Raw genomic sequence first — 27,418 nt, forward strand, 5'->3', positions numbered from 1 at the left:
TAACCAGGGCTTCTCTCACTGTTTATGCACAGATGGATGAAAGTCAATTAAGACAGATTGGCTCCTCAGAAAGTTTCCTCCAGTGCCCATAAACTGAATGCTGAAACCACATTTCCTGCCTATCTATGCCTTTGTGTGAACTCTGATGTTGAAAGGGGTTAGATTTTTCCTACAAAAGATATTCCACATTCAGTGCACTCTTAAGGCCTTTCTCCAATATGACCTTTCTGATGACAACGCAATTTGGATGTGGTAATAAAAGATTTTCCGCATTCACTGCACACGTAAGGTCTTTCTCCAGTGTGAACTCTCTGATGATAATGGAGAGTGGAACTACAAGTAAAAGATTTACCACATTCACTGCACTCATAAGGCCTTTCTCCTGTGTGAATTCTCTGGTGTATTATGAGGTTATTTCTTTGGATAAAGGATTTCCCACATTCACTACACTCATATGGTCTTTCTCCAGAATGAACTCTTTGATGATAATGGAGGTCAGACCTAGAGATAAAAGATTTCCCACATTCACTGCACTCATAGGGTCTTTCTCCAGTGTGAGCTCTCTGATGATAACGAAGGCTGGAGCTAAAGGTAAAAGATTTCCCACATTCATTGCACACATAAGGCCTTTCTCCTGTGTGAATTCGCTGGTGTAAGATGAGGTTATTTCTTCGATTAAAGGACTTCCCACATTCACTGCACTCAAAAGGCCTTTCTCCGGTGTGGACTCTCCAGTGTTGAATGAGTGTCCACCTATTGTTAAAAGACTTCCCACATTCAGTGCACTTAAAAGGCTTTTCACCAGTGTGGGCTTTCTGGTGTTGATTCAATTGGGATCCATACTTAAACAATTTCCCACACTCAGTACACTCATAAGGCCTTTCTCCTGTGTGAACTCTCTGATGTTGAATGAGAACCCACCTATTGTTAAAAGATTTTCCACATTCACTACATTCATAAGGCCTTTCTCCAGTGTGAACTCTTTGATGATAATGGAGGTTAGAGCTAGTGGTAAAAGTCTTCCCACATTGACTGCATGCATAAGGCCGTTCTCCTGTGTGAGATCTCTGATGATACCTGAGGGCAGGCCTAGAGACAAAAGATTTCTCACAGTCACTACACTCATAAGGCCTTTCTCCTGTGTGAGATCTCTGATGGTAAGTGAGGGCTGAGCTAGAGGTAAAAGATTTCGAACATTCACTACAAACATAACTGTTTTCTCCACTGTGCCATGTGTGGGGAGAAATGAGGACAGATTTGTGGCTTAAGAATTTCCCACATTTGCTGCACTTGTACTGCATTGCCCCAGTCTGAATGCTTTGATGTTGACACAGGGATGAGCTTTGCCTGAAGGATTTTCCAGATTCACCACACACATGAATCCATTCTCCAGCGTGGACTCTCTGGTGCACAACAAATGAGGATTTGTACCTGAATGCTTTCCCACATTCACTGCACACAAAACAAGGTCTGCCAGTGCGGACACCCTCGTCCTGAACAAATGTACGTGGGGGACTAAGGGCTTTCTTGCATTCTTCCCATGTGTGATGACTTTTCCTGACACTTGAGGTTGACTCACACTGGGTGACTATGTTTGGCTTCTTCACAGCTTGTTGCTGCAGGTGAACCATGATGGTCAGGAAGTCCTTTTCAAAATCCCTGCAGGTCAATGGCTTCTGTGACACATGGAAGCTGCAGCTCTTCACAAACGAGGCCTTGTCCACGCTGCTTCTGAGGGTTTTCTCTCCCATGTGCTGCTCCGGGTGCTGCTGAAAGTTTGCACTAAAACAGAAGTGTTTCACACATGCTCCACACCTCAACAGTTTCTGGATGTGTTGTGTTTCATGGTGCTCAGCCAAGCGGAAAACTGGACCACAAATCTCACAAGGGTTCATCTTCTGAGTAGACAAAGCTGCCTTCGGAGTCCTAGCCTGTGACACTTGTAGAGAAGTGATCCGTTCAGAAGGTGCCTCTGCATTCTCTGTTCCACAGCAGCAACCTGAACAGAAAGAAATGCAGGTGAAGTACATATTGACTACAGGGAAGGGTCAAGCTCATCACAAATTTGCATCTGCATCAACAACAAAACAGCCAGAAAACAATAAACAGTGGCCACGATTTCCCTGGAGATCCAGTGGTTAAAACTTCACCTTCCAATACAGGGAGTGTGGGTTCAATCCCTGGTAGGGGAGCTAATATCCCACATGCCTCTGTCAAAAAACCAAAACAGAAAACAGAAACAATACTGTAACAAATTCAATAAAGACTTTAAAAATAGTCCACATCAAAATCTTAAAAACAGCAATCAAATTAGACCGAATTTTATGTTGTCAAAAAAAGACTCACACATCAGTACTAGGGACACACAGAGCTCAAAATGAAGGCAACATAAAGATACTCCATGCAAATGGAAAACTGGAAGTCAGCATAAATACTGTATAGCTTCAGACAAAACAAACATTAAGTGAAAAACTGCCACAAAAGACAAATGATATGATATCATGATATAATGATAAAAGAGTTAATCAAGAGTCTATAACAATAGTTAGTGTATATGCATTGAACATCCTAGCATGAAAATGTATGCATCAAATGTTAACTAATCTAAAAGCAGGAATAACAACCCAATAACAAGGGATTTCATAGAACTTTCCTGGTGGTCTGGTGGTTAGGAATTTACCTTGCCATGCAGGGGACAGGGGTTTGATCCCTAGTAAGGTAATTAAGATCTCACATGCTACAGAGCTACTAAGCTGGCATGCTACAATTTCTGAGCCCATGAGTTCCAGAGCCAGCTCACCACAGTGGAGGGCCTGTGTGCTGTGAATACTGAAGCCCATGCGCCACAACTAGGGAGTCCATGTACCTCAACAAAAGATTTCAAGTGAGGAAACAAAAAAGATCCTGTGTATTGCAACTAAGACCTGACACAGTCAAACAAATAAATAAAATTAGGGGGAAAAAAAAAAAAGAGCTAGAGATTTCAATATTCTCCTTTCAACAATAGGTAGATCATCCAGACAGAAATTCAGTAAAAAAACTTTGCACTTGAAAATATACTTTAGATCAAATGGACATATACAAAATATAACGTCCAACTGCAGCAGAATACACATTTTCCTCAACTGCATACAGAACACTGCCCAGAGCAGATCATATGCTATAGGTTATAAAACCAGGTCTAACAAATTTAAGCAGATTGAAATAATATAAAGTATCTTTGCTGACCACAATGGATTGAAGCAAAAAATCAGTAACAAGGAGGAAACTGGGAAAATTCACAAATATGTGGAAATTAAACAACAGAATCATGAAAAAATAATGGATCTCAGAAGAAACCAAAAAATACCTTAGCAGTTCAAAGAGGGAAATTTAGAGCAATAACTGCTTACTGTAGGCATATATAGGGAAATAAAAATCCTGGCTTCACAGGTGACTTCTACCAAACATTCAAAAAAGATTAAATACCTACCCTTTTCAAACTCTTTCAAAATATTGGCGAAAGGAATGCTTCCTAGCTCATTTTACAATGGCAACATCACCAGATACCAAAACCAGATGAAGACAACACAGACAAAATTATAGGACAGCATCTCTGATAAACACAGATGCAAAAATCCTGAACAAAATATTAACTCTGAATTAAGTGGGTAAAGAAGGAACATACCTCAACATAATAAAAGCCATAGATGGAAAATCCTTCAGATGACATCAAGCTCAATGGTGAAATGTCAAAAGCTATCCCTCTAAAATCAGGAACAAGAAAAGGATGTCCACGATCTCCACTCTTATTCGATGTAATATCGAAAGTCCTAGCAAAGAGCAGTCAGGCAAGGGGGGAAAAAAAAAAAAGGAAAAAAAAACGCATCCAAAATGGAAAGGCAGAAGTAAAACTTTCACTATTTGCAGATATCATGGTTTTACACATAGAAAACTCGAAGGACTCCACCAATAATCTATTAGAAATAACCAACAAAGTTGCAGGGTACAAAATCAACATACAAAAAGCAGTTCGATTTCTAAACTTGAACAGTGAGCTAGCAAAAAGTTAAAACAATGCCATTTATAATTCCAACAAAAAGAATAAAATACCTAGGAATATTTAACCAAGAAGGATGAAGACCTATACATGAAAAACTCTAAGACATTGTTGAAAGATTGAAAAAGATACAAATGGAAAGAAATTACGTGCTCACTGACTGGATGAATTAACAGTATTAAATTTAAATAAAAAAAAAACAACTTGAAAAAAAATAAAATAAAATGTCCATACTGCCTAAAGCAATCTACAGATTGAATGCAATCTCAATCGAAATCCCAAGGACATTTTTCACAGAAATAGAACAAAAAATCTGACAATTTATATATAAAACCACAAAACTTAGCAAGTAGTCAAAGGATTATTATAAAATAAACAAAAAACCTCAAGAAAACAAAGCTAGGGGAATTCCCTAGAGATCTGATGGTTAGGACTCAGCGCTTTCACTGCAATGACCCTGGTTCAATCCCTGGTCAAGGAACTAAGTTGACCTGCTTGCTACAACTAGAGAAAGTCCAAATGCAGTAATGAAGACTCAGCACAGCCAAAAATAAACGGATCTTTAAAAAAAACTTAACCACCCCTCCCCCACCCCCGCACAGGGTGGTCCAGTGGTTAAGAACCCAACTGCCAATGCATGGGACACAACTTTGATCTCTGGTGCAGAAAGATTCCATATGCTGAAGGGTGACTGAGCCCATGTGCCACAACTAGTGAAGCCCACTTGCCCTACAGCCTGTGCTCCACAGCAGAAGAAGACACTGCAATCAGAAGCCTATGCATCTTTGAATCAGTTCCAATGAGGTGGATGAAACTGGAGTCTATTATACAGAGTGAAGTAAGTCACAAAGAAAAACACCAATACAGTATATTAACACATATATATGGAGTTTAGAAAGATGGTAACGATGACCCTATATGCGAGACAGCAAAAGAGACACAGATGTAAAGCACAGACTGCTGGACTCCATGGGAGAAGGCGAGGGTAGGATGATTTGAGAGAATAGCATTGAAACATGTATATTATATGTGAAACAGATCGCCAGTCCAGGTTTGATGCATGAGACAGGGTGCTCACGGCTGGTGCACTGGGATGACCCTGAGGGATGGGATGGGGAGGGAGGTGGGAGGGGGGTTCAGGATGGGGAACACATGTACACCCATGGCTGATTCATGTCAATGTATGGCAAAACCCACTACAATATTGTAAAAATAATTAGCCGCCAATTAAAAAAAAAAAAGAAGCCCATGCATCACAACTAGAGTAGCCCCCACTGATCTCAACTAGAGAAACCTCACACACAGCAACAAAAACTCAGTGCAGCCAAAAATGATTTCTTTTTAAAATGAGGGGTAACATGCTAGCAAGGACACACAGAAAAGGGAACCATTGCACATGGCTGCAAAGAATGTACATTAACGTAGTCATGGAAAATACCACAAATATTCATCAAAATATTGAAAGCAGAACTACCATATTATCAAACACACCAACTTCTGGGTATATATCCCAAGGAACAAAACCAGTATCTTCATGAAACAGGTGCATGTGCATATTCATTGCAGGATTATTCAAAAGAGCCAAGATACAGAAACATTTTAAAGTGTTCATTACTGGATGAAGTGATAAAATATGGTACACACACAAACATGTACCAACTTTCCCATGATTATGTGTGCAGGAATATTCAGACAAGAAAAAGGAAAAACTGCCACTTGCAACAAGCATGGGCCTAGAGGACATTATGCTAAATGAAACAAGCCACAGAGAGAAGAACAAACAGTTTATTAAATATAGAATCTTTAAAAGTCAAACTTAGAGAAGCATAAAGTAGAATGCCAAATATTGAGAGCTAGAAAAACGGGGAGATGGTCAAGAACATTTCGTTATGAGTAAGTTCTAAGAACCAAATGTGCAGAATAGTGACTACAGTCATTAATATTGTATTGTATAATTGAAATTTGCTAACAAATCCTAAGTATTCTCACACACACAAAAGAAAAAAGGTTATGTCTGGTGATAGGTGTGTTAATAAATTTCATGGTGATAATTGTTTCATTATATATATATCAAATCATTACATTATATATATTAGGTACATACAATTTTATCAGTTATATCTCAATAAAGTTGGGATGACAGGACGAAATGGAAACAAGAGGTCTAAACATCATAAAAAGAACTATATAGGAGAGAGATCAAGAGTAGCCAATGCTCACATAAGTAGTCACCATGACAACGGCTGCAATTCCATAAACAGGCAGAAACAGAATTGTCAGCTAAAGGAGGGGCAACCGCATGGATCTGGACACACTGACCCATTCAGGGAAAGGGGAAGAAAGCTGCACCCAAAGGCCTTACTGCAAGACTATGAACCACAAACCCTTCCCTGTGACAGTTCAGTATAGCAGGTATTAGGGCTGTAGGGGAGAAAAAAGGGCAGTGCAAACACCCCAGCCCTATTAACCACAACTACCCAGAACACTGGGGAAGCAAGCAGTGCCTACACCATGTGAGGACAGAGCACCTTCTGGGGCGTGAGGCAGGATACAGAGGCCAGCCCAGGTCAGTAGGGAGGCTGAAGGTCTTACCCAGTGAGGATATAAGTGCATAGTTCTCCAGCATCACATCCAGATACAGGCGTCTCTGAGCCTCATCAAGGAGCCTCCATTCCTCCCAGGAGAAGTATACAGCAACATCTGGAAACGTCACACTACCCTGTGGTGAAGGGGACAAATGAAACCTTGAACGTTCTCTAAGAATCCGCAACACATCTCTCCAAACACCTATGCCATTCCCATCCTCCACTGGTGCCACTGATGCCTTCTCTCTCTTCACCACGTGCTTTACTCACTGTGTTCAGCCCTCAGCAGTAACTGGGCGGGGGTCAGTACTACAAGGCTTCTCCAGAATTGTGTGCACACAGATGCCATCTAAACTCTGGGTTTGGCCTGCAATGTCCTGTCCCTCCAAATAAGCAATTCCCCTAGAGTCTCCCAAATTATGGGAATCCAGACACAGCCAAAGATAAGCTCATGCTTCACCTGTAAATACTCAACAGGCCATCAGTTCACACTTCCTCTCAATGGGCACATCATTCTGTAGGTAGCACTTCTCTCACAATTTCAGACTCTACAGTTACACTCCCACAGCACTGCCATCTCCCTGCACCACACCACAGAATTCTTCCTGAACATACATGCACACCTGGTGCTTGCCATCCAGAGGATGCTTGAGAATTTAAAGAAGATTCACTACAACCCCAGTCCTCTGATGGATCTGACACCAGACTAAGCCACACATGCTGCTTAGATCTTGCCACCTGCTGCCAGTCCTTCCTTCAATATTCCCCACCCTAAAACCACATATGATTTTCACATTCCCATAACTCTCTTCAACTTCTTTACTGCCAGCTTTGCCCTTTCAACAACCACAACACGCCTCTCTCCACTCAACCTTTGTAAAAAAAATCCAGCCCTAAAAATCTCCCCTCCAGTCACAGTGACGCACAAATGACATCTGCTCCAAACCTTATCCGCTAGCAAGACTAAAACATCCCAGACCCTGTCAAAGTTCATTGCAACATTCTGGAGAAGCCATATAGTACTAAATGAGAAGCAGCCCCAGCCTTACTGCCTTCTTGTCTCAATTACTCCTGGGTCTCCTCAGCCATATCTCAGACTCCATTCATCCCACTGAAGCCTTGGCCGCCTGCCAAGCTGACGTCTCTTACACGGGTCCCACGGCCACTTCTCACTTCACTTGGGTTTGCAATGCCCTACAAACCCTGAGCAAAAGTACTACTCCTTAGCACACACCCTAGTCTTTCTGACCTACTAATACCATGGCCACTGTAACCTGCATTCCCTTCCTAAATGTGATCCACAGCTCCACTTGTATCCACACAATGGTCATCACTTTTGAAAATTTCCATTCCTAAACATGTCCCCCAGTTTTCCAGACCTGCCTAGTCAACTGCCCACGTTGCCTACACTCAGTCTTCTCGGAAACACTTCAGACTCTTCAGAGAGCCAAAACAAACTCATATTTCCAAGGAAAATTAACCTGCTGCTAAGGTCCCCATCCAGTTGATGGGTCTTCTACCCCTTTGTCTACTAGGGCCAAAACCCGAGTCATCCCTTACAATTGCCTGTCTCTTATCACCAACAACACCCACAATTTTATTTGTCCCTTTGTATGAGAGCAGGATGAGAACAGCCCTTAGCAGGCAGCCATGGCTGTGCCTCATTACTTTGCGCTCTGTAACTAGGCAACAAGTCTTGCTCAGCCACCGGTCAGTGCCTCAGAGGACCCTCCCCACAAGCAACCAACTGTCAATGAGTGACCTTTAGGGAAGTGATTCAGTCAAGGGTCAGTGGTGTGGTGATCATCAGTTGCCGAGTGAGCCAGGATGCAGATTCAGGCCTTCTTCTGGAGGCCCTCCAGCGCAACCAGGCTTGGGCCAGTGGGTCACCTGGAGAGTCCAGGAAACAGGCTGGGGATTATGTCCTGCAGGGCTTCAGCGCCCTCATAAGGCCCTCTACTAGCCGTGGCCCAGGCCGTGAGGCAGTAGTGAACCTCTCTCCCATCCTTGTCTCTGAGATGTAACAGCAGTTGCCGTTACATGGTTTGCAGTCTGTGAGAACTGGTTTCCCACTTTGGGCAGTCGGAAGAGCCCGAGTTGGATTATAAAGAAAGCTGAGCGCTGAAGAGTTGATGCTTTTGTACTGTGGTGTTGGGAGAAGACTCTTGAGAGTCCCTTAGATAACAAGAAGATCAAACCAGTAAATCCTAAAGGAAATCAGTCCTGAATATTCGTTGGAAGGACTGATGCTGAAGCTGAAACTCCAATGCTTTGGCCACCTGATGCGAAGAACTGACTCATTGGAAAAGACCCTGATGCTGGAAAGACTGAAGGCAGGAGGAGAAGGGGACAACAGAGGATGAGATGGCTGGATGGCATCACCGACTCAATGGACATGAATTTGAGTAAGCTCTGGGAGTTGGTGATGAACAGAGAAGCCTGGCATGCTGCAATCCATGGGGTCGCAAAGAGTCAGATACGACTGAGTGACTGGGCTGAACTGAGACTGAGGGCCAGTTGGGTCGGGTGCCTGGCTCCCTCAGGGATGACAACGGGGCAAGTCTGGGGACCTGGCCTTGAAGGAGCTGCCAACTGCAATCTGCCTCCTCTTAGCTAGGACTGAGACATTGGAGGGTTAAAGTTGTGCCTCGGGACTTTGCCCTTTCTTGTCAGGACAGAGAATAACATTCATCTGGTAGAGACTTATAGGAACATCCTTACCTGACCATGAACTGATCGCAAGAACAAAGGATCTGACATGAGAAATTTACAAAAACTAACCACGCCCACACTTCATCTTTTGCTTTTAAAGGGCCTTGCTGAAAGCTTTCAGTAACTTTGGGGCTCTTAGGGCATGAGCCACCCATCTCATTGTACAAACCTGTAATAAACCTCTGTTCGAAACTCTGTTTTAATATTGATGGGCCTGACTGTGTGTAGGGCACAAGGACTTGCAATTTCAGTAACACCTTCTCAAAAAATTGATCCAGAATTCAACCACTTTTCACACATCCAAGGTAGTCACTCTGGCCCATCAATACACACCCAGGCTATTACAATTAATACCTCTGTGCTTCCTGTCTCCTTCCTCCCTCTCCTACTTTGTTTTTTTTTCTTGCCAGTCAGAGGGAGCCTATTTTGGTCTGCATGCAATCACTTCCCGCTTACGATTCAAACCCTCTATTATCTATGAGATAAATGGTCTTTTCTTTTTTCTGGCCACACGGTGGGACTTGTGAGATCTTAGTTCCCCAACCAGAGGTTGAACCGGGGCCCTCGGCCAAGAGAGGCGGAATCCTAACCAATGGGCTGCCAGGAAATTTCCATAAATGGCCAACCTTTCTCGCAGCAGCACTGCAACCTTCACTGGCCCAGCTGCAACTTGCTCCTAGCAGAAACTGCTAGGAGGATGGAGAATTGCTATACCTTAGTCCCTGGTCTGGAGAAGGCAATGGCATCCCACTCCGGTACTTTTGCCTAGAAAATCCCATGGACGGAGGAGCCTGGTAGGCTGGAGTCCATGGGGTCGCTAGAGTCGGACACAACTGAGCGACTTCACTTTCACTTTTCACTTTCATGCACTGGAGAAGGAAATGGCAACCCACTCCAGTGTTCTTGCCTGGAGAATCCGAGGGACGGAGGAGCCTGATGGGCTTCCGTCTATGGGGTCGCACCGAGTCGGACACGACTGAAGCGACTTAGCAGCAGCAGCAGTCCCTCGTCAGTACCACCTCCAAATCTCTGCGCCTGCAGCTCCTCCGCCCGTCACTCTCTCCCACGCGCATTCACAGACTGTCAGACACAGAGCCCCACCCAAGTCGGCCTCACCGGCCTGGATCCCGGGCACGTGGGCAGGCGCCCCCCACCCCCTCGACGCTCGGGGCTTTAGTGTCTGGTGGGGTGAGGGCGGGGAAGGCCCAGGGGGCCCAGCGTTTACCTGAGGCGGGTCCCCTAGTGCCGCCGCCATCGGACTCGGTGGGCGGAGCGGGGCCCGGAGCAGCTGGAGTACCCCGCCCGGGGGGCCCCTCCGGATCTTGGCGCGGCGCACCCTGGGCGGTGTCACCGAGCCTCACACCCGCCTCTCTGCAGCGGGTACCTTCTCAGTCTCATCCCCGCTTCCCAGCACGAGTAACCGAAGCGCTTGAATTAGGAAAAAGCTCTAGCACTTTCAAAATGACGCTCATAGCGTCGCAGCCGGAAGTCCCGCCCAGACATTATTGCCTCACAGGAAAATGCGGCTTTGTCTTAATTGGCTGATCGTCGCAGCCACCCATCGCACAGCCGCCTGGGTAATGTATTTCCTACAGATACACGAACCAAGATCCCGTTTGAGTTATTCCTGACGTCCAGGAGAAAAGTCGAAGCTACACTGTGAGATTTGCTAAAATAACAACCTAAGTCCAGAGACTGAGGTGGGGCGTTCCTTCTTAAAGAGAATGCACTCAGATGTTTGAGGATTACTATCTGTAACTGATCACCCAAGTGTTTGGAGACATTTTTTTTTTTTTCAAAGTCTTCGAAGCTCAGAGTGTTCCTAGAGTCTAAGAGCACCTTTCCAGATGCTCTCAAATGTATCAATCCAAATGCATCCTGGAACTACCCAGGCGGTCCAGTGATTAAGATTCCTCCCTTCCAAGGCAGGAGGCGTGGTTCAATATCTGATAAGGGAACTAAGATCCCACAAGCATCCCAGCACGTCCAAACAAACAAAAAAACCCAAGTGACCTCTGCAGAGTCACTTAGACACAGAATGGAGACACTGGAAACTGAAGCTAATAGACAATAGTGCACTGTTCATCTGTGTTTGATATAGACAAATACACAAAAGTGTAGATAAGGAAAAGGATGCTGAGCCACTTTGAGGAAGGAATACAAAGATAGGTCTCTGACAATGATTCCCAAGACAACAGAAATCCTGCCTTTATAGTTGCTGGGAGAAATATCATAACCTCAGATACGCAGATGACACCACCCTTATGGCAGAAAGCGAAGCAGAACTAAAGAGCCTCTTGATGAAAGAGGAGAGTGAAAAAGTTGGCTTAAAGCTCAACGTTCAGAAAACTAAGATCATGGCATCCGGTCCCATCCCTTCATGGGAAACAGATGGGGAAAGAGTGGAAACAGAGGCAGATTTTATTTTGGGGGGCTCCAAAATCACTGCAGATGATGACTGCAGCCATGAAATTAAAAGACGCTTACTCCTTGGAAGGAAAGTTATGACCAACCTAGACAGCATATTCAAAAGCAGAGACATTATTTTGCCAACAAAGGTCCATCTAGTCAAGGCTATGGTTTTTCCAGTAGTCATGTATGGATGTGAGAGTTGAATTATAAAGAAAGCTGAGCGCCGAAGAATTGATGCTTTTGAACTGTGGTGCTGGAAAAGACTCTTGAGAGTCCCTTGGACTGCAAGAAGATCCAACCAGTCCATCCTAAAGGAGATCAGTCCTGAATATTCACTGGAAGGGCTGATGTTGAAGCTGAAGTTCCAATACTTTGGCCCCCTAACGTGAACAGCTGACTCATTTGAAAAGACCCTGGTGCTGGGAAAGACTGAAGGCGGGAAGAGAAGGAGACGACAGAAGATGAGATGGTTGGATGGCAACACTGACTCAATGGACATGAGTTTGGGTAAACTCCAGGAGTTGGTGATGGACAGGGAGGCCTGGTGTGCTGTAGTCCATGGGGGTCACAAAGAGTCAGACACGACTGAGTGACTGAATTGAACTGACTCTGTCCAATTCATTGAGCAGTACTTTCATCTATTTAATATATATTACCTCATATCCTCACATATATTCAGTTCCTTTCTGAATCTGTTGTCAATCTCAAAAAAGAGAAGAACAAAACAAACGCCATTTTGACACGTGACAATGGCTGCAGTGTTTTGCAATATTCCAGCACTGTTTGCTATTTCATGGTCAGTCTTGTTTCATCTACCCCATGCACCTTAGTATATTATTTCACCTGTAAAGGGGATGACAGAGCGTGAGATGGTTGGATGGCATCATCGACTCAATGGACATGAGTTTGGGCAAACTCCAGGAGTTGGTGATGGATAGGGAGGCCTGGCGTGCTGTGGTTCATGGGGTCACAAAGAGTCAGACACGACTGAGCGAATGAACTGAAATGAATCCCAGACAGCATGTATTTTAATGTATAAACTCTTCAGATTGTTTTTAAAATGTAAGGGTTTTGGGGACTTCCCCGGTGGAGCAGTGGTTAAGAATCTACCTACCAATGCAGGAGACACGGGTTCGATCCCTGGTCTGGGAAGATTCCACGTGGCTCAGCGCAACTAAACCTGTGTGCCACAACTACTGAGCTCACATTCTGCAACTACTGCATAATGTCTTTGTACCGCAAGATCTAAGTTGTTGTTTAGTCACAAAGTCGTGTCTGACTCTTTTGATACCTCGTGGAATGTAGCCCACCAGGCTCCTCTGTCCATGGGATTTCCCAGGCAAGAATAGTGGAATGGGTTGCTATTTCCTTCTCTGGGGGATCTTCCCAACCCAAGTCCCTGGCATCATGTTAGGATCCTTTACCACTGAGCCACCAGGGAAGCCCAAGATGTAAGGTTCTGTTGTTGTTGCTGTTTAGTCACTAAGCCAGGCTCCTCTGTCCGTGGGTTTTTTTCTGGCAAGAAAACAGAAATAATGACAGATGCCATTCATCATAAGCACAAACTAGGTGTAAAACATCTGATGAACTGTGGTCCATTTTGTTTCTCTGGGAAGAAAGCATTGTCCTTACACCCCTTACACAGCCCAGGACAAAGAGAAACAGCCACACCAGCACTCCAGTGAATTTTACCTAAAGTCTCTGGGAAAATTCTCTGAAGATATTTTTTTTTAATGTTTGCAATGATTATTTTTTGGTGATTTACTAAATGTCAAGTGTTGGGAAGAATATTCCAGAGAGAGAAAAGTACACATGAAGGACAAGTATGTGGAAGGGTGTGAGCACTCAGGAAGCTGAGATAAAGGGTGGAAAGAGAATGAAGGGTACTTCACATTAAGATGCTGAACTGAGCAGACACAATTATTTGTGGAAATATCAACAAGTTAGCTGACCCATAAACCCAGTGGAGTATATTCATAAATTTCAAATCTTTAGATACTAAATTTTAGTCTTCTATAAACGACAATAGTGTGATAATATTTTTCCATGGTAGAAAATGTAGTTTCTGTTTTAAAATTAAAATTATGAAGTGTTCTTTGTTCAAAAAGTCATCCTGGTATGGCTACTGTAGAAACTTTTAAAAATATAAATTATAAATATCCATATACATAAATCAAATGCTTAAAGACACTTCAAATTATGCAAAAGCTCTGACAGTCTCCTGTTTCTTCTCACCTGGTAACCCATAAGTGGAAAATATTAAAAATTATACTTTTTAAACTTTTGAGAAAACAACTTTGAGCAAGATTGTGTTTACTAATGTGAAGTGCTGACTCCATCCAAACCATTAGAACCTAATGTTTATCATTCCTTTACTAGCTTAGTATAATTTCTTACATTTTCTAGTGCCCTTTTAAAAACCTTTTTAAAGGGGGGAGGTTGTATTATTTTTAACCTTTAAAGTCTACAAGATTCATTAATCTTCAAATCCTTTTCAGGAAAGGTCTAAGAGATTTTTCCAACCAATGTTATTTTTCTTGTCTCAGTCAGAAGTTGCCTGGACTGTATGCGCACAGAAGAGAAATGAATGTTCTAATAAACTTTCTTTTCCAACCTGGGATTTAGGAAGTCTTTGACAATGCCAGAGATCTGAACACAACCATGCTGAATGTACATGGAAGGTTTCCTCCATGTGGAAATTGCAAATTCAGGGGACACTGAGTGGCATTTCCCTGGTGGTCCAGTGGTTAAGACTGTGCTTCCACTGTAGGGGGCACAGGTTTGATCCCTGGTCAAGGAACTAAGATCTGGCAAGCCATATGGTTCAGCACACACACACACACACACACACACACACACACACACACAAAGGACACCAAGCTACTTCCACCTAAATCCTGCCCCTTTAAGTAAGACAAAAGGGGCAGGATTTAGGTGGTTTCACCAGTGAGAAAGCTTTAACTTATTCATAAATTATCTATAGCTAAGTCCCCCAGATGTTCAAGCTGGTTTTAGAAAAGGCAGAGGAACCAGAGATCAAATTGCCAACATCCGCTGGATCATGGAAAAAGCAAGAGAGTTCCAGAAAAACATCTATTTCTGCTTTATTGACTATGCCAAAGCCTTTGACTATGTGGATCACAATCAACTGTGGAAAATTCTGAGAGATGGGAATACCAGACCGCCTGACCTGCCTCTTAAGAAACCTATATGCAGGTCAGGAAGCAACAGTTAGAACTGGACATGGAACAACAGACTGGTTCCAAATAGGAAAAGGAGTACATCAAGGCTGTATATTGTCACCCTGCTTATTTCACTTACATGCAGAGTACATCATGAGAAACGCTGGACTGGAAGAAGCACAAGCTGGAATCAAGATTGCCAGGAGAAATATCAATAACCTCAGATATGCAGATGACACCACCTTTATGGCAGAAAGTGAAGAGGAACTAAAAAGCCTCTTGATGGAAGTGAAAGTGGAGACTGAAAAAGCTGGCTTAAAGCTCAACATTCAGAAAATTAAGATCATGGCATCTGGTCCCATCACTTCATGGCAAACAGATGGGGAAACAGTGGTAACAGTGTCAGACTTTATTTTTTTGGGGCTCCAAAATCACTGCAGATGGTGACCGCAGCCATGAAATTACAAGACACTTACTCCTTGGAAGGAAAGTTATGACCAACCTAGATAGCATATTCAAAAGCAGAGACATTACTTTGCCAACAAAGGTCCGTCTAGTCAAGGCTATGGTTTTTCCTGTGGTTATGTATGGATGTGAGAGTTGGACTGTGAAGAAAGCTGAGCGCTGAAGAATTGATACTTTTGAACTGTGGTGTTAGAGAAGACTCTTGAGAGTCTCTTGGGCTGCAAGGAAATCCAACCAGTCCATTCTAAAGGAGATCAGTCCTGGGGGTTCTTTGGAAGGACTGATGTTAAAGCTGAAACTCCAGTCCTTGGCCACCTCATGCGAAGAGTTGATTCATTGGAAAAGACTCTGATGCTGGGAGGGATTGGGGGCAGGAGGAGAAGGGGACGACTGAGGATGAGATGGCTGGATGGCATCACTGACTCGATGGACATGAGTTTGAGTGAACTCCTGGAGTTGGTGATGGACAGGGAGGCCTGGTGTGCTGCAATTCATGGAGCTGCAAAGAGTCGGACACGACTGAGTGACTGAACTGAAGTCCCCCTAAGTGGTTCCTACAGTATTGTTTACTCACAAGGAAAAGAAAATTCTGATTAACCAATGGACCACTTTCCATATATGGTGTGATGAGGCTTCCAGATGCAATTTAGACTAACAATGCCTCCTTTAAAGATGTTAGTTAAGGGTATCTCCTTAGATCCATTTGTTGCTAAAATGTCAATAACCTAAAATGGAAAATGAAATACAACAAACTAAATGTATAAAATGAATACTTGTATAATCACATAGTCAAAAACTATTTCAAATCAATTTATAACATAGAATTTTGACTACACTTACTTACACTTGTGGAAATAAAGATGGCCAACCAAATGAGAACACTCAAAGCCTATTTATTCAGAGCTACAAATCATGGCTTGAAAACGTTGAGTATCTAGATTTAAGAATTAATCAAGAAACAAGGTCAGGGAACTATATTGAATACTCTGTGTGATAAATCATAGTAGAAAAGAATATTTTTTAAAAAAGAACATATATATGCATATAACTGAGTCACCGTGCTGTACAGCATAGATTGGCACATGCTATAATAAAAAAAGTTTTAAGTGATCAAGAATATTAATGATTAAACTTTAAAAGTATATGCTGTATGTGGCTACTGCATTGTGTACAGTACACAAAGTGTTTATGAAATACTCCATTAAAAAAACAATTATTTTTATGCCAGAGAGGTCACATCACTGAAAAATAAATAAAATTCCAACATAAGTTTTTGCTGTTTCACTATCTTTTTTGTTAGGAAAAAAATAGAAACTTCAAAAAAAAAATTTTTTTAATATTTAATTTTTTTGTGGTTGCAGCTTGTAGCAGAGACTGAACCTGAGCCCTCAGCAGTGAAAGTGCCAAGCCCTAACTACTGAATTGCTAGGAAATCCCCCCAAAATTCAATAGGAATGCAGGGGTGACATTGCATTCAGTGGGGACAGCACATCCTCACTATCCTCATTTTCCTGCACAGCAACACATCTGAAGTGAAATCACATAGACACTACAAAACCACTGATGATTGTTTCATCTCACAACAGCTTCCCTATACAAGATACATAGTTCTGAATGCCATGACAATTTCTGCACTGGCTCATCCTTCACAGCTAATAGCTGGAATATTGTGGAGGCCCCTTCGATATAGACACATTTCCACAAACTTGTGGTAGCCTTTCCCCCTCCCTACAAATTCAGTGTTCCTTTAACAGATGATTCCCCCTGTCTGTACGACTGTATAATCTATGCTGCCACTATCTGGAATTCTACATATGAGGATACATGGCTCCACTGCAGGACCTAGGGAACAGACTTCTCTTACTAACTGGACGCAATCCATGATCCCTGGGAACAAGAAAATTTTCTTGACTTAGGAAGCAGCAAAGGTATCACAACTGCCCGTCTGAAGACTGACATCTGAACCAACAAAATACCAATGCATCCAGGCTACCAATAAGAACCACAAGTCCCTGCAGTCTTTTCTTGGAGGCCCTGAGCAGCAATGGCAACTAGGACAAACTAGAGAGAGGTACATTCACAGCATACTGTTCCCTCTGAGGCAGAGAGTGTGCAATTCCACAAAAAAACTTTTCAACCCTGATTGCTGCTAGAACCCAGTTGTTTTCAAGTCACCACAGTGAATAAAATCCCAAGACTGAAGGAACTTAGAGTAAGGTCTTGCTTTATCCTCCTCTGCTGCTAAGGTGCTTGGTTCTTCCGAGGAAGCTAAGGCCATTTTGGGATGAGGCCCTCACTTCATCCGGTGACTAGCACCATGCCTGGCAGCCCCCACCTAGCATTTGCCCTCACCATGGCCTCAATCTCAGAGCTCACCTGCATCTACTCTGCCCTCATTCTGCATGGTCATGGAGGATAAAGTCAATGCCCTCATTAAAAGGCAGCCAGTGTAAATGTTGAGCCTTTCTGGCCAGGCTTGTTTGCAAAGGCTTTGGCCACTGTCAACATCGGGAGCCTCATCTGCAACCTGGGGGCTGGTGGACCTGCCATGGCAGCTGGTGCTGCACCAGCAGGAGGTCTTGCCCCATCTATCACTGCTGCCCCAGCTGAGGAGAAGAAAGGAGAAACAAAGAAAGAAGAATCTGAAGAATCTGATGATGACATGGGCTTTGGTCTTTTTGACTAAACCTCTTCAGTAACATATTCAATAAAAATCTGAGCTGTTGGAAAAAAAAAAAAAAGAGTAAGGTCTTCATTTTTCACACAAACCAGTACAATGGGACGCAGACTATTCCTGGGCTTGAGGCAGGAAGAGGAGGAAAATCTCATCACAGGAGTCACAACAGACACTGAGAAAAGTAGGCTCAGTTTGCAAGTCACCAGCAGAGTAGTCTAGGACAAAAACTGGTCAACTCAGAGATGTAACCCATCAAAGGAATTAGAAAGGAATGAGTGCTCAGATTTATCACGAAGGCTCCCATAAAAGGGACAACATCAAAATGTTCTTCCTTGGACTCAGGGTGGTTCAAAAATGTACATCATGAGCACCTGCCACACAACAGTGGTGAAATGGCTTTTGCTATGGAACTGGCAATGACATAAATCTGGCAAGGGCTCTGGGCAGGTTAAGAAATGCACTGAAGCTCCCATAAACCTGGAATATTAGTGGTTTGATGTCGGGAGCCGCATTAGGCATTGCTGACGAAATGGAGGCACGGCCCTAACCCCCTCCCTTTGTTCCATAGGCACGGACCCGGAATGGAGGAGTTAGGCTTTGTGATTCTGACTTGTTTTTTCCTTCCCTAGGCTGAGTTGACTGAAGAGAATATTAAGGTGGTTATTGTTTTTGAGAGGAGCATGAGAAGGCATAAAGCCTTCTGCAGCTGTGCTCAAAGAATAATTCATAAAGTTAATCAGTGACATTTGTTCAAGGACTTTTACAAAAAAGTGTTCCAGAGTGAGCACACAGGCCACAGCTTGAAGCCATGGGAGGGATTGCTATCTGAAGCCCATTTGTGAGAAAAGTGTTTATGGCAAAGGAGTTTGCTGAATTTAGGGCTTAGGAATAATTAAAATAATTAGAAGCTAAAGATTTAAGGATTGCTGAAATGTTAGCATATTCTACTATAGCTTACAGAAATTAGGGACTTTAGAGATATTATTAGCTAGAAGCCCTTTCTAAGAAATATTTCTAAGAAATAGTGAGCTTAGGATACTAGGGGCAAACAGGACTTAGAAAGATAAGAATTAAACTGAGGAATGTGGTATGCAGCCCATACATTAGCATGAATTACAGTGTTTTCACAAGGACACATAAGAAGAAGTTGATAAGAGAATCACTGAGGAAGGAGCTCCTTTTGAGGGGCAACAATGATTTTTGGAGAAAAATAAATCTGGGTCAATGGGAACTAAAAATATCAAACCTCTGACCTAATGCTTTTGTAAAAGTATAAAAGAGAATCATAAGCTTGAAATAAACAGGAAGTCCAAGAAAAATGAGAGGCTGCCTCAGTTTCTCGCCCACACCGCTCACCCCTTTAGGTTGAATCCCTGGCTGCTGGAGATGGACTCCGGCAGTTTATTGCATGTATGAGGTCAACAGAGGCAGACAACACCCTCATAAAGGATCTCCACAGTGTTATACTGACCAATAATTCATCCCTGCACAACCCTTTTTTCTGAACTTTGTGGTATTCAATGAAATAAGACTGAAGCCTGTGAACTCTCCAGTATGTCATGAGGCTAGAGTTTTGGCTAAAAAAACAACTTCCCACATTAGTCACATCCGCAAGGCTATTATCCAGTGTGAACATTATGGTATTCTATGAGACTAGAGTTGTAGGTAAAGGAATTCAAACCTTTTCTACAATATAATGCCTTTCTGCAGTATGAACACTCCTGTGTTTAATGAACCTGAAGTTTTTGCAAAGTATTTCTGACACTCATGGCACTCACACGGCTTTGATCCAATGTGAGTTCTCTGATTTTGAAAAACAGCTTGGGCTAACCAGCTTCTCAAATTTTCTTTACTTGTAAGATTTTTTCCCAGTGAACTCTCTGATGTCGAAGGAGTGAAGAACTTTGGGAAAATGCTTTCCCACACTTGCTGCACTCATAAGGCCTTTCTCCAGTGTGAATTCTCCTGTGTTTAATGAAGGTGGAATTATCAGCAAAGGATTTCCTATAATCAGTGCACTTATAAGGCCTTGAACCAGTGTGAAGTCTCTGATGCTGATGAAGGGCAGAACGTTGATTGAAAGTTTTCCCACATTCACTGCACTCATAAGGTCTTTCTCCAGTGTGGATTTTCTGGTGTTGAAGGAGCATAGAGTTTTGGCTAAATGATTTCCCACATTCATTGCATTTATATGGCCTTTCCCCAGTGTGAACTCTCTGGTGTATAATGAGGTAGGACTTCTTGCCAAAGAATTTCTTACATTCCCCACACTCAAATGGCCTTTCTCTAGTGTGAACTCTTTGAAGGTTGAGATGGGACTTATTGCTAAATAATTTCCCACACTTATAAGGTCTTTCTCTAGTGTGAATTCTCCAATGTTGAATAAGGTTGGGCTTTTGTCTAAACGATTTTCCACACTCTCCACATTCATAAGGCCTTTCTCCAGTGTGAACTCTCCAATGTCGAAGGAGTGAAGAACTCTGGGAAAACGCTTTCCCACATTTACTGCACTCATAAGGCCTTTCTCCAGTGTGAATTCTCCAATGTCGAAGGAGTGAAGAATTTTGGGAAAACGCTTTCCCACATTTACTGCATTCATAAGGCCTTTCTCCAGTGTGAATTCTTCTGTGTTTAATGAAGGTGGAATTATCAGCAAAGGATTTCCCACAATCAGTGCACTTATAAGGCCTTGAACCAGTGTGAAGTCTCTGATGCTGATGAAGGGCAGAACGTTGATTGAAAGTTTTCCCGCATTCACTGCACTCATAAGGTCTTTCTCCAGTGTGGATTCTCTGATGTTGAAGGAGCATAGAGTTTTGGCTAAATGATTTCCCGCATTCATTGCATTTATATGGCCTTTCCCTGGTGTGAACTCTCTGGTGTACAATGAGGTGTGACTTCTTGGTAACTTCTCCCCAGTTAGGATAAGTTTTTCCCCTCTGAAAGGCTGTCTCACACTCAGTTCTGTTTGACCTCTCCCAGGTGTTAGTAGCCCATTGCTGGAGAAACTGAGACCTGGTCAAGAAGTCCTTCTCAACCACCCTGAAGACTAATGACTTTCCTGACACATGGAATTTGCAGTTCTTCACAAATGAAGTTCTATCCACATCTCTTCTGAAGAGTTTCTCCCCTATGCACTGCTTCTGATGCTGATGAAGGTTTGTGCTGACATACAACTGTTTCCCAGACCTATGTAATTTTAGCTTTGAATGTATTGCTTGACATTCATCAAAGTACAGAAAGTCTCTCAATATTTGGACACATAGTTCACAGGGGTGGGCCTCTTTGGAGGATAGATCTGCCTTGGGAGTCCTGATCTGTGACATTCTTTGAAAAGAAACATTTTGCTCAAAAGAAGTCTTCTTGTTCTCCACTTCATGGCAACAACCTAAAAGCAAGAAATGTTGGTGAAGCACATGTTGACTTTAGTGGGGCAGGGGGAGCCCACACACCAGTGTGTGTCTGACAAACTCATGAATGAGTCCATGTGATTATTTATAAGAACAGGGAGTTGGCTTCTTGATGACATTATCATGAGCAATACTGGGCTATAAAGGCCACAGGATGGGGGAAGACCACATGAGAAAAAAGATAACCATGTTATGTGTCATAGAGAAGAAAAGCAGGGTGAAAAATTACTTAATTGTTGACAGTTAAAATATCAGTTACAGGGACTTCCTTGGTGATCAAGTGGTAAAGAATCTGCGTTCCAATGCAGAGGACATGGGTTTGATCCCTAGTTGGAAAACTAAGATCCCACAAGCCACAGGCAACCAAGCCCATGAGCTGCAACCTAGAGAAGCCCATGTGCCACAATGAAGACCCAGTGTAGCCATTAACAAAAAAAAAGGAAAAAATATATAAATTAGTTACAAACAACTGTCAGCAGGACTGTGTCTGCTGGTAACACATGACTGCAATGTAGATGAGTATTTCCAGGGCCAAGAAAAAAGAACTGCAAAAAAGTAGATTTTGGTCAGGAACAGTTTAAGAATGGGTATGTTTGATTATAGAAAGTATATGGGCCAATGTTACAGAATGAACAGATAAAGCAGGGAGGAAACTGGGTGATACAGGAGTTCAGAGATATAAGGATTAGGTTGGACTACAAGTAGAAGAACCACAATGCAGAATTAAGTCAGCAATATTATGAATGGAGGGGGAAAAAAAGGAGAAAAAAGTTGTGGTCACTGGAAATAGCCATCAAAATTCAAGTCAAACAGAACAAATTCCTGGTATCACTTGAACTAGCATCATGCACTCCCATAGGGTGCTACTGTACAGCAGCCCTTTGAGCCTACTTGGTTGAGTTGGAATTCATATCCAGCTTGTGGACAAATAAGAGCTCCCCACTCCACTTCCAAAATGAACAAGTGTATGGGACCTGGATGATGCAAATACAAGGGGAAAGACACCACATAGGAGCAGTTGACCCATATTCATCACATCATAAACCAGAGGAAAACATTTAAATACTATTAAGAGAACTTTTGAAAGGTTCTTGCAAGAAGTGCATGCTCTACACCATAGAATTAATTCCCAGCAAAGGCAGTTACATGGAAATGTTTATGAGAAGAAGTAGAACCTGAGGAGCACAGATTACTTGCATCTAGATTTCACCCACTAGGAAGAGGGCAAGTATGGTGGAATATATTAGGCTGAATGGAAGATTCCTGACCCTGGATCCTTCCAGGGGAGGCTGCAGGGTAGCAGATGTGGGGCCTCTTCAAGGAAAACGGATGGCAATGCAAATACCTCAGCCCAACCAACCACAGAACCAACCTAGAGTACTGGGAAAAAAAAAAAAAAAAAGCAGTGACCATGGTCCTGACATGAGAAGGACAAGCTTGTCTCTGGGGAAAAGGAAAGCACAGATACTACCTCAGGTCATGAGGAAAGGTTTGAAGTTCTTACCCAGGGAGGTTATAAGTGCCAAGTTCTCCAGCATCACATCACGGTACAGGCATCTTTGAGTCTCATCAAGGAGACCCCATTCCTCCCAGGAAAAGGTCACAGCTACATCTTCAAAGTTCACACTGACCTGCCATGATGGTGACAGATGAAACAACAAAGAGTACACCTCTGAAGAGTTGCAGTCCATTTCCCCACACATCTACCCTTTGACTGTCTATCACCCAGCCCTTCCAATTCAGAGAAGCAATCACACCCTGGCACCTTGGTGTGGTTGTCTTCCCACAGGCTCACTGATCACTATGTATAACCACCAGGAACAAGAGGCAGGTGGATGAACATATATCTCAACTATAGGCCTGGCATAGAGGGATCCACCCCCTGCTGACAAGCAATTTCCCCTGGTATGGGCATTGCCCTGGACATGTTAGCACCATCAGACATGCTCTCTCTTCAAGCACACATCACTCCTTGGGTTGCACATCCTCAGTCGCTATATCCCATAGCCATACATGACCATGGCCACCAAAACCTCACTCTCCCACACCACAGACATCTCCTTACCCTTCCCACACCTTATCTGTATTTAAATCACTTTCTCCTAATCCCAGCATAGGGCTAAGATGGTGACCTAACACATGACATCTGAGACTGGACAAATGCAACTAACGGTAACTTTTTAATCATAAATTCACCACTCACCACAAAGGCCCACAGGGAGCAGTACTCAAAAAAACCCAGCACAATCAGGGTCTGTGCGAAGGAATCTTTGTGGGATGAAGGGGTTGGGATGCTCCAAGGAGGATGTGACTACCTTATTTGAATAATTCTGAGGGCTAGTGCTACCTAGAAGTATCTGGTTTCCTTTGTAAAAATGGTTGTTAGGCTAAGAGACATTATCCATAGGTGAGGAGAGGAACTTGCACTCAGGTTATTTGAAGGCACCCAAGTTTCACCAAATGTCAAAGAAGCACATCACATTGAACTTAGTTAGGCTTTATACCACAACTTGGCAGGCAGTATCCACAATACAAATGGCAAAGTCAAACAGAACCCAATATGACCACAGAACTCTCAACAATTCCCAATGGCAGTATCAGAAATCATCTATAAAGGCCTTACTGCATGACTCTGATCCTTGTCTCAGATTTAAAACAACAGAACCGTGTGTGGATCTCAGATACACATAGTCCCATGGTACTTCTGTACTGTCCTTGATGTAAGTCAGCAATGACAACCTTTCTCTGTTCCCTTACCCTCATTCAAACTCCAGCCCCATTACTCGCCTACCCCAAGCCCAGTGATTCTTACAGATGACTTTACTGCTCGTGGCCATATAACTAGGTTGAATGAAACACGCCAGGTACCACCGAAGTTCTCACAAAACGTGGTGAGCTGATAAAGTGGTAAAGAAGTACCAGTTCTGGCCTGAGTGTCATATGGATGAATTACCCCTTGCTTCTTCATCCACCTCATGTTAACTCTTCTCTTGGAAGCTTTGGCTGCCTGCCAGACTATCCTGTCTCATACATCAAAACTTCTTGGCCATTTACTTATGTTTATGAAGTAAATGACACCATCAAGCATGGAAGCAAGTAAGAAACCCAATCGTCTGCCCCCTTCTTCCATACCTCTTCCCTAAAAGATCTGCCACCACAGCCCGAAGCTTGCCTCTTCCAAATGTTGAGACACAGGTCATTCAGTATGGTCTACACTGTAGTTACATTTTGGATGTCTCTAACCAGAATCACTCTCAAGAATTCCAAACTTGTATGTCAGATGTTCATTTGATGCCTCCACTCATTGGTGTCTAAAATATCTGACTCTTAACATGGTTAAAACAAAGCTCTGAATAAACACAATGAATATTACACCTACTACCAACCTGCTTATCTCTACTGATGCAGCTTCCAAATCTACAGCTGCAAAGCCAGGGGTCATCTCCGGTACCTGCGTTTCATTCCCTCACCACCCACTTTACAAAATCTAGCTGCCTCCTCTAAAAACATGCAGCTAGGGACTTGCCTGGTGGTCCAGTTGTTAACACACTGTGCTTCCAGCACAGGGGGAACATGCAAGATCACAGATTGGGGAACTAAGATCCCACATGCTGCATGGGATGGCAAAAAATAAAAACAAAAACACGCAGCCAGAATACAGCCACATTTTCCAAGGCATGTCCCTGCTCCATTAACCCTCACCTGGACTACGGTAGTACCCTCCACAATGATGGCCCTTCTTCCTCTCTCAAGCCCACAGTTTGTTTTCCACTCTAAAGCCAAATGAAGCTTTAATCACATCACCTCCATCCCACAACCGAAACTTTTAATTTCCTCTAGAACACAAAAATTGACATCTCAGGCAGTTGTTCCTCTCCTGACTCCAACCCACCTGCTATTTAGTCCTACCTAAAAGAGACGAGACCTGTGGGTCCTGAATATTCCTGAGCTCAGTTTTACCTCTAGGCATTTGCACATCTTGGGTTAGGTTGACCTTACGCACGTTTACCGTGACTGCCAGAAATGGGAACACCTCTCCATATAACCTCTAGCATGGACTCAGGACGGTAGGTTTGACGTTTTTCAGGAACCTCGGACTCAAGGAGGGGATAAAGGACTTTAAGCGTCTCCTGTGTGAGTGTGTGCTAAGTTGCTTCAGCCATGCCTGACTCTCTGAAACCCCATGGACTGTAGCCTAACAGGATCCTCTGTCCATGGGATTCTCCAGGCAAGGATACTGGAGTGGGTTGCCATGCCCTCCTCCAGGGGATCTTCCCAACCCAGGGATAAAACCCGTGTCTCCTATATCTCCTACATTGCAGGTAGAGTCTTTACGCTGAGCCACCAGGGAAGCCCATTAAGTATCTCGGGGCGACAACAAGTCCAGGGAACATGGGGGTGAGAGCAGGCCAGTGAGGCAATGGGACACCCCCTACTTTCCTGTTCAGGTTCCATAAGCACTTCTTTAACCCTGAGAATTGCGTGAAGAGGAAGGAAAGCATCCAATGTGGGATTCCACCGTTCACCGTCTGTACTCCTGCCTGGCCCTGGAAGCCAGCTGACCTCAGGCTGGCGGATTAACCTCTGGGCCTCAATGCTCAGTGCTGCGTCTTACCAGCTGTGGGGCCCTGAACGAAGATTCAACCTCTCAGGACCTCAATGTCCTCATCAACCCTCTCCACCCCGTTTTCCCCTTAAACAGCTCTTGGGGATTACATCCCGTTAATGCACTAACCCGGGGCTGACTGCGCTAACACTCTTATTTCCGGCAAGCCGAAGGCTGATGCTAGGTTTCCGGAATTCCCCCGCCTCAGTCCGACCTCCAGGCCTCTGCACCTACCGGTCCCTCCGAATGTCCCCATTTCCCGTGCGTCATGACGCTGTCTGTGAGACGCAGGGCCCCACCCAGCACCGCCTGACCATCCTGGAGCCCAGGGCCAGGGCTGCGCGCAGGTGAGCAGCCGCCCCGTGGGGCTTTAGTGTTTGATGGGATGAGGGCGGTGCGGGCCCGCAGGACGAGCGTTTACCTGAGGCTGCTCCCTCAGAGCCGCCGCCGTCGCCATCGGACTCTGGGGGTAGCAGGGCTAGGAGAGGCGGGGAGACCCGGGGGCGGCGGACCCCGGGCGGTGCCGCCGAGGTTCAGACCCGTCTCTGTGCAGCAACGACAGCGCCTCCTCTCGGACCTTCCTGTTCTGGTCACTCGGGTCCTGACAGCCCTCTCACACCGAACAGGACCAGCGGACTTAAAATGTCCGCCTCGAGGAGGCGGCCAGAAGTCCCGCCCCTTAGTGTTGTGCCCCAGCGGAAATACTTTTCTCCTGCGCCATCATTGCCTCAGCAGCGTCGCCTTCGACGCTGGGCACTCTGGGTCTTGTAGTTCCCAGGTGCCAGGAGAAGAGGCCTGCGTCCACCTCGTAAGGCGCCAGGAAATGACCTCTCCCAAGCCACGCCAGAGCAGTGACTCGCCGCCTTTAAAGAGGCCAAACACCAATTGGTAGGGATGCGTTCTGCAACTGATCGCCAAGGAATCCATGCCATGAATTAAGATGACACATCTTTCCCAGAACGCCAAGGGCGCCAATGCAAATTCGCACGAAGTATTTTGTTAATTTTGAGTATCTGTAAATGTTTTTGGTTATAAGGCAAATATTTTTAAAAAGTTTCCTTTATGCCCTTATGATTCTCATTTGTGGAATTGTAATTTCTTTTGGATACTAATCTTAAATATAGCAAACTTGTGGAAGTGTCGTAAATATGCCAGATACTCATGTTATTTTTTGAAACTCTTCTATGTAGATAATCATATTTTCAGATAGGCTTGAAAGTGAAAGAAAGTGAAAGTCGCTCAGTCGTGTCGGACTTTTTGCGACCGCATGGACTATACTGTCCATAGAATTTTCCAGACCAGAATACTGGAGTGGGTAGCCTTTCCCTTC

The 27,418-nt window shown here is 43.9% G+C and overlaps 1 protein-coding gene and 1 pseudogene across 4 annotated transcripts; one reads left to right on the forward strand and one right to left on the reverse strand.

Annotated features, from left to right (window-relative positions):
* LOC113875900 (zinc finger protein 418-like) lies at positions 1-27,345 on the reverse strand. Of its 4 annotated transcripts, none has more exons than XM_027514596.1 (3): positions 26,510-27,321; positions 6,632-6,758; positions 1-1,999 (listed from the first exon to the last, which is right to left on the reverse strand). In XM_027514596.1, the coding sequence occupies exons 1-3, from the start codon at positions 26,543-26,545 to the stop codon at positions 201-203; spliced, it is 1,962 nt and encodes a 653-aa protein (XP_027370397.1). In that variant the 5' UTR covers positions 26,546-27,321; the 3' UTR covers positions 1-200. The 4 variants fall into 4 exon arrangements, with proteins under 4 accessions (XP_027370397.1, XP_027370399.1, XP_027370400.1 ...); XM_027514598.1 differs by lacking the exon at positions 26,510-27,321 and adding an exon at positions 10,562-10,841; XM_027514599.1 differs by lacking the exons at positions 1-1,999; positions 6,632-6,758 and adding exons at positions 16,193-21,460; positions 22,987-23,113 and having other exon boundaries at positions 26,510-27,345.
* Positions 17,749-18,122, forward strand: LOC113875901 (annotated as a pseudogene).
* Positions 27,346-27,418: the final 73 nt, after the last annotated feature.

The sequence above is a fragment of the Bos indicus x Bos taurus genome, chromosome 18, assembly GCF_003369695.1.
Source record: "Bos indicus x Bos taurus breed Angus x Brahman F1 hybrid chromosome 18, Bos_hybrid_MaternalHap_v2.0, whole genome shotgun sequence".
In the NCBI taxonomy this organism is placed as follows: Eukaryota; Metazoa; Chordata; class Mammalia; order Artiodactyla; family Bovidae; genus Bos; species Bos indicus x Bos taurus.